General features: G+C 39.6%; 1 protein-coding gene across 1 annotated transcript; it reads right to left on the bottom strand.

The window, feature by feature from the left end:
• Positions 1-2,540: 2,540 nt before the first annotated feature.
• Positions 2,541-3,450, bottom strand: LOC134823737 (plasminogen-like). The gene has a single exon (XM_063835271.1). It carries the CDS (start codon positions 3,448-3,450, stop codon positions 2,584-2,586), a length of 867 nt encoding a protein of 288 aa, XP_063691341.1. The 3' UTR covers positions 2,541-2,583.
• Positions 3,451-8,291: the final 4,841 nt, after the last annotated feature.

Raw genomic sequence — 8,291 nt, 5'->3', positions numbered from 1 at the left:
TTATTGCATGGAGACTATATCCAGAGTAGCAGGAACTATCTGCATCTTTATTGCATGGAGACTGTATCCAGAGTAGCAGGAACTATCTGCATCTTTATTGCATGGAGACTGTATCCAGAATAGCAGGAACTATCTGCATCTTTATTGCATGGAGACTATATCCAGAGTAGCAGGAACTATTTGCATCTTTATTGCATGGAGACTATATCCAGAATAGCAGGAACTATCTGCATCTTTATTGCATGGAGACTATATCCAGAATAGCAGGAACTATCTGCATCTTTATTGCATTGGACTATATCCAGAATAGCAGGAACTATCTGCATCTTTATTGCATTGGACTATATCCAGAGTAGCAGGAACTATTTGCATCTTTATTGCATGGAGACTATATCCAGAATAGCAGGAACTATCTGCATCTTTATTGCATGGAGACTATATCCAGAATAGCAGGAACTATCTGCATCTTTATTGCATGGAGACTGTATCCAGAATAGCAGGAACTATCTGCATCTTTATTGCATGGAGACTATATCCAGAATAGCAGGAACTATCTGCATCTTTATTGCATTGGACTATATCCAGAGTAGCAGGAACTATCTGCATCTTTATTGCATGGAGACTGTATCCAGAATAGCAGGAACTATCTGCATCTTTATTGCATGGAGACTATATCCAGAGTAGCAGGAACTATCTGCATCTTTATTGCATGGAGACTATATCCAGAGTAGCAGGAACTATCTGCATCTTTATTGCATGGAGACTATATCCAGAGTAGCAGGAACTATCTGCATCTTTATTGCATGGAGACTATATCCAGAGTAGCAGGAACTATCTGCATCTTTATTGCATGGAGACTATATCCAGAATAGCAGGAACTATCTGCATCTTTATTGCATGGAGACTATATCCAGAATAGCAGGAACTATCTGCATCTTTATTGCATGGAGACTATATCCAGAGTAGCAGGAACTATCTGCATCTTTATTGCATGGAGACTATATCCAGAGTAGCAGGAACTATCTGCATCTTTATTGCATGGAGACTATATCCAGAGTAGCAGGAACTATCTGCATCTTTATTGCATGGAGACTATATCCAGAGTAGCAGGAACTATCTGCATCTTTATTGCATGGAGACTGTATCCAGAATAGCAGGAACTATCTGCATCTTTATTGCATTGGACTATATCCAGAATGAGCTGGTTTACACGTAGCTGACAAATCAACTCTAAACTCTTAAATCTTATCTTATTATTTAATCTCAATTCTTAAACATATTTTGAAACACACATCGTTACATATTTTGTGTAGGAGTTGCATTCATTTTAATTTCAATGTCATGGTTTAGTTAATGGACAATTTAAGTTGTCACTTCGAATATTGACGGACTTTTTATTTTCATTTGGATTTTGGGGACGAAATGCTCAAATTTATCCTTTAAACTTTTAAAGGCCAACTTGATATGATAATGATATTTGAATATGATCCAGTTTTTACTATTATTTTGACTGACGGTATCATCTTAACATTTACAACTTTATTCTTTTCCTCGGATTCCAGCTTCAGCCACGTTGTGTATGCTTAGCAGTAGCACAATTAAGGATACAAATAATATAGGCTTCCATCCAGACGATAAAAAACGTCAATACTCAAATCACAAAATGCAACTCAATCGAGGACAAAAAACAATATTTGTCGGAAAAGGACCTGATGATCAATGAACTCAAAGTCAGAAATTCAGTAAACTTATTTGTATCACCTTTGTGAGCGTTGTTACAGTGGCCCTATCTGCAACTGGTGTTCCCCTGTTACAGTTGGCTAAATTTTCGTTGTTTTATTCATCCATTCGGAATTCATCTGACGTCATTTGAGCAGATGGTGAGCTTCAGTTAATCAACTTAGCGCGAGGTGTAGCTAGTGTCCATTTTGTTTTACTATTTCTACATAGTATATTCTTGTGAAGTTTGACATACTGCAGTATTGCGCTGTACTTTTAGTTAGTACTAAGATCGTTCACAATTGATTCACGTTTAGTATAATAAGTCTATTAGTTTTGTGTATAATATTGTGTATTGAATTTTTATTTACGACACGATAATAAAATCAAAAATATGTGGTGTTCACGAGCTTCTTAATTTCAACTGCAGTTCATTCTCATCGATGCCTCAGTTCTATTATGAACCCAGAGACGATCGAGAGCTCTCCTGTAAATGGAAGCTCTCTGGAGTGTTCGGCCCTAATTCGGAGTCAGGTGTACGATGTTGTGGAAGATGAGATGGAGGTGGAACACTTTTGTGATTTTGCTTGTATAATTATACAAAATAAAAGCATATACATGAAATATTATTTAATAGAATAACATCAAAATATTTGGGTAAACTCCATCAACCGCGAAGCAAAACCACAATTGAAAGATTTCAAATCAAACTAAATTTTACTCAGTTCTTTTATAAGTTTACGCTAAAATACGAATGACCCGGAAATTTTTACTCTGTCAATGTTTCGAAAGAAACATGCACATTTTATTTTAATGTCCATCTAAAAGTAAATTTTCGGTTTTAAACAGAAAAGTCAGAAAAATCTAAACAGTTGTTATTTTCCACACATTATCAGAGTCCTCGCTAGAAACTCTCACAAATCTCCTCGTTTTGGGAACATCAGCGTCTTTGAAGGTGAAAGGGGGAGCCCTCAAGAACTTACCACTCTGACTTCCAAACCTCTTCCTGATCTTGTAAGAGTCCTCCTCCCCATCTACAGGTACGAACTCCCAACACTCCCTTTCTGTCCCACTCCACCTATCAGTCTGGACCAGGAACTCACCCTCAAGAAGTCCCCCCTTACGCAAGTCATTAGTTGACGTTCCGGGTGCCATGCTCTCCCCGGCGTGGTAACCACTGGCTTTCTCTATCTTGTAACATTGGTAATCATCCTGCTTGAAGGAGATGATATTCCACAAGGCATCATCATTTATATCGGTAGTGAACACCCACTCACAAGTACCCCCACAGTAAAAACTTCCCAGATCTTCACGAGTAGTAAGCTTCACACCAGCCCCCTCTAGAGTCACATTCGCCCTTTTACTCTCCCCAAACAGGAACACGTCCTCCTCCCTGGCCCTCTCCGTCTCCAACACCTCCTGCGCCCTCTGTTCTGCGCAGGTAGGGACCCCACACACGTCCCACCTCTTACTGGAAGTAGTGTAACACCAGGCAGCTGGTTCATTATCAGGGTTCCTGCAGTAGTTCTCCTCTAGACTGGGGTATTTCTCGGGAGTCCGAGTGTGTTTGTGGGGTGTCTGGGAGGCCCAGGCTTGACATGTCAGTCCCCCTCGTGTAGTGCTCTTCGTTCCTCGGTAGTCTGTCTGCTTTCCATCCGAACATGTCTGGGTTGGGTCCGCTGTGTAGCTGATAGCAGCTAGAGTCAGGGTTAGTATACCAATTCTCAACATGTTAACTTAAATAGAAATATTTGCTGTTCTAAGGCAACTGAAGTGAACGTAAAGTGATCTGTTTGCCTATAAGGCAAAACGTTAAAGAACGACAACCGCTGTTCACAACAAAACGTTCGGTTGTAACAAAAGGCCAGCTTAAATGAAGCATTGTCAGTGTGTGTCTAACAAAGCTGACTTAACAATTTGCTCTCTTGTTAGCGGTCAGGTTATCGGCGGCCGCGTCGGCAGTCTTGGTTTCTGTTTTGTTCACAATAGCTACCTTTTTGGTTACTGTAGTGCCAACAAGGGTCCGTTTTAAACTATTGTTTTTGGATAGAATGGTTAACACATATATAGCAAGGTCATTGCTTTACCAACACATTTTATTTAGTTTTATATACAGCTTATTGGAACGAAGCCAATCTAATTCTTATCCATCTTATGGGCCCTAATATTGGGGATCATATTGTCTATGGAAGGGGTAGCAGAGTACTAGATTTACACTTTTACATATTATTATTATAAAGGGTCTCAATAAGAGGTCTCGACTGCCTAGGCGTCAAACCTTGGCAGTCGGTAGTTTTCCTCTGGCCCGGGATCAGCTGACCCTAGGGACCAGAGGGTAAAGGTGTAGAGACTATGTGTATCTACAAATCTTTCGAGGTTGTTTTTACAAGAGACAGGGCTTGCTACGCAAGGGAAGAAAACCGGGAGAAACAATCACAAATTATACAAATAAAAATTATAAAACCTAGCAAAAAGAAATTCAAACAATCCTACACTACTACAAATGTTTATTACATACTACAATGTAATACACGATAAATAAATGCTGTATAATCAAGAAACAGGGCTTGCAGGGCAAGGGACGGAACACAGGAACTGGCTACAGAGTGTATAAAACAGTGATTCAGCAAGTACCCATTGGGTATTGCTGAATCTGACCCACAAAATACCACAATCAATACAAGAATATACAATATAACAAACATCATGTTTATACAAGAATCAGGGCATGCAGAGCAAGAGAAGAAAAATAAGAGAGAAACTCCAACACATGTATACCCCTTAGTCCAGTAAATAACAATAATTAATTGTACACAAAACTGTATAATATGAAATACATAACAAATACACAGTCTACCCAATATACGAGTTAAAAATTGTATAAACAAGAGACAGGGCTTGCATAGCAAGGGAAGAGATATAAGAGGACCAGGTAAAAAGTGTTTATTACAGTATCCAGTGAAGAATAAACTAAATATAGAGTATCTACAGTGTATTATACTCTCAATAATATCATATGTCTAAGACCATCCTGAGAATACTGGCTGATCCAAGCAGAGCTGTCTTCTGGAGATTAGAGATGCTCAGATTGCAGTGGACTGCGTCAAGGTGTTTACGAAAGTTAATGGTGATAGTTCCTAATGCGCCTATCACCACAGGGACGATTGTGACCTTTCGTAAATTCCAGTTCTTCTTAATTTCTCTTTTTAGGTCTTGATATTTCAGTATCTTTTCTTGTTCTCTATCCAGGATCCGGGTATCTCCTGGGACTGCAACGTCAATGATGGTTGCTGCGTTGGTTACCTTGTCTACCAGGAGGAGATCCGGTCTGCAGTGTTCGATAACGTGGTCCGACTGGACATGGAAGTCCCACAATATCTTTCAATTATTATTATTATTATAAAACAGGATCTTACCGACAAAAATGATTCTTAAAAATACCTTAATGCGGTAAACTGTACCCTTGAAAAAGATTTTCCCAACATCTGTTGCATGCAGCTATATCTCTAATTTCGTTCAATTCATACGAGTTTTCCATACGCAAATTTCTACTACTTAAATCACTTCTTAAAACTGATAACAAGTTCATTCTAGGTCTCCCCCATCTCCCAATGAATAAATTATCTGATTCAATAGAAAAAGAGAGAGCCGTTTGGGCTGGAGTGTTCTCCATACTCCTGAGAATGTGTCCAAACATCTTCCACCGCTGGTGTTCGATACGCTTGGATAACTTTTCAACTTTGCACCTTTCATACAATGCTTTGTTGCCTATCATACCTTTAGGCCATTTGATGTTTAAAATGGACCTGGGGTGTCTACGATGAAGTGTGTCCATTTTCTCCATGGTTGCTTTTTTAGGACTCCAACTATTTGAGTTGTAAATCAATACAGATACAACTTGAGCATCGTATAACCTCAGCTTTCTTTTAAGGGAAATTTTCTTACCGGACAACCATACTTTTTCGAAGTTCTTAAAAGCAATTTCAGCTAGGATTCTCCTTCTTTGAATGTCCTTTTCAGTACACAGTAAGGAACCTAGTGACTTATTACTTCGCCATGGTTCGTTATTAGCTAATGGCTGACCGTTTGTGTCTTTATCAGATTTTTTCGCCAGGTAGAAGGTACTGAATTCAGTTTTACTTTCATTTACTTAGAGGTTCCATTCTTTGAGAATCTCCTTCACTGCAGGAAGGAAAATTATCAGTTTCTTGATGTCCTTGTCAGCAAAGTCACAATCGTCTGAATATTCCCACTCAGTTGGAAAACTTTTACATAAACAAAAATATCTTGAAGAACAGGATCACGATCTCAGAGATGAGGAATTGTAAAGGTGAAATTAATGGAGTATTAATTGGTACTGCAGGATAACAGGATTGCATGAAACTTTTTAATTGACTAAGTATATAATATCGTCACGCGCGAGGACAAACTGCTGTTGAAAAATGATCACCTCTAGCGAGCCCGGCAGGCGGTAAGGTTTTCTGGGTATACTAAAGATATAATATCCTAACGCCGTGTGGTCACAGAGGCTCCACCACCAACATTAACAGTACAATAGGTCAGTAGTTCAGCGCGGAGCCGGATACATTCTTAAATTGTAAATTATTATTATAATTAGTCCCTTCAATAATCTCGATACTTACTGCAAATGTGACCATGGTTATTTTATAATTTTATTCACACACTAGTGTAACCCGGCCTTCGGCCGTGATTTCAATGCTGCATTTAAAAAGGGTAGGAGTAATTACCCGCTGATTCAAAACCCGCATTAGGTGAGCAATTCCATTCGGAGTGTCCTCAGGTATCTAATAGTATTTTAAGTGAGGATCGTTCTGATAACAAATTTTTGTTGTTTCTGGATTGCGGAGAGGCGGCTAGATTCGAACTTGTCGATGAGATCCTTGCCAAGATACCGGACAATGAATTTGAGGTGTAAACTTTTTTTCAGCTTTGAATGACACAGCAGAGTCGGTTTGTCCTTCAACAAACAGTCCTGAAATAGGTGGCAAAGTTGGGTTAACAACCTGCAGGATAGAGGCTTCAAAAGTAGAGCTACTGGAGGAAACATCATTCCTCAAAGATAGAGCAGCTCTCCTTCTTCCACTCCCGCCTGATGACACGTGTAATTTCCCTGCTTGTGGTGTGAACAAAAGCGCACCTCCTGTAAAAGCCTTGTTTGCTGATCAGGTGGAGAGATGTGGTGACTTGTCAGAGTGCGTTACCGTGGTTACTAAGACTGCTAGGAGACCGCTATTCGTTATCAGACTTGCTAAGAGTCTGCGGAAACAGTTTAAACTTGACCTTCCTATGATAGTTATTGACGACGGTCCTGAAGATTATAGCTCTGAGATAATGGATAAGATCGCCAAGTTCCCTAATATATGCAATACGTCATCTCCTCTCCAGATCTAGGCATTGCCGAGGGGAGGAATATAGGTCTACGAATGGTGAAGACTAAATATTTCTTCCTATTAGATGATGATATGGTCGCTACAGATAGAACAGAAGTTTCTAAATTGGTGGAGATATTGGACACCACCGACACCACTCTCGTAGGGGGAGGGTTTATGTTTGCAGGTTTCTTAGAGTGTGGTCTGGATCTTTATGGGAGAACAACTTTATTCCACTACGAAGACACATGTACTGCTGCTAACCAAACTGTAACAGGGTTTCCTCACCCTGGTTGTTATAGATGTGAAATTACCGCCAATATGTTCGTGGCAAGAACATAGGATGCTATAGCGGTGGGAGGTTGGAGCAAAGAACTTAAAATAGGTGAGCACAAAGATTTCTTCCTGCGGTTGAAGGGGGCGGGAAAGAAAGTAGTGTTCTGTCCGGCATTTATCGTGGTAGACGATCACAGCCGGACTCAGGGAGTCGTGCTTGTGGGAGGAGTAAGTGTACTACGGCTTTACAAATTTTGGAAGCATGTTGGGATATAGATCTGATACCAATCGTATATACTGAAAATACTCTAGCACAATTGTAACTGCAGTTTTACAGAACTCTAAATGCAGGTACCACCCGGCCGTATTCACACTCAGACCTGAGTCATTTTCCGATACGAGATTGGGGACTAGACGGGTTCTAAAACCAAACAAACATATATTAAAGTCATTATTGTGACGGTACATTAGAACCAGACAGAAACAATATGCAGTTTCTGAGATCTGCATAATGCATAATTCTGAGATTATTATTTAAGATTGCATACTTCGGAATTTCGCTGGATTGCACAACTTTCGTCTTGGTAGATTCCAAACACAAGGAAATTTTCCTTTTGGTTGGTAATATACTCAATGATGGAAGTATAGTGTATTGGCTATGCCCCGCTTACTAGTTTAGCTCTTTCTAGTCCCCTGCTACACGGCATGTAAACAGGGATTGGCTAGTTAGAGGCGGACACTGTGCTTTCAGCAATACTCATAGAGTCTTCAAGCGTCTAATTCCGAAATATAATCACGATATTACTCATCACATATTTTAAATTAATAATAATATTCAAACGAATCCATGCTTGCTTCTGCTTACATAAACGTAGCGTGCGAAAACATGGTTGATATGCATTATGT

The sequence above is a fragment of the Bolinopsis microptera genome, chromosome 11, assembly GCF_026151205.1.
Source record: "Bolinopsis microptera isolate Bmic1 chromosome 11, MBARI_Bmic_1.0, whole genome shotgun sequence".
NCBI classification, from domain to species: domain Eukaryota; kingdom Metazoa; phylum Ctenophora; class Tentaculata; order Lobata; family Bolinopsidae; genus Bolinopsis; species Bolinopsis microptera.
This window is presented reverse-complemented; position numbering and strand designations above follow the sequence as displayed.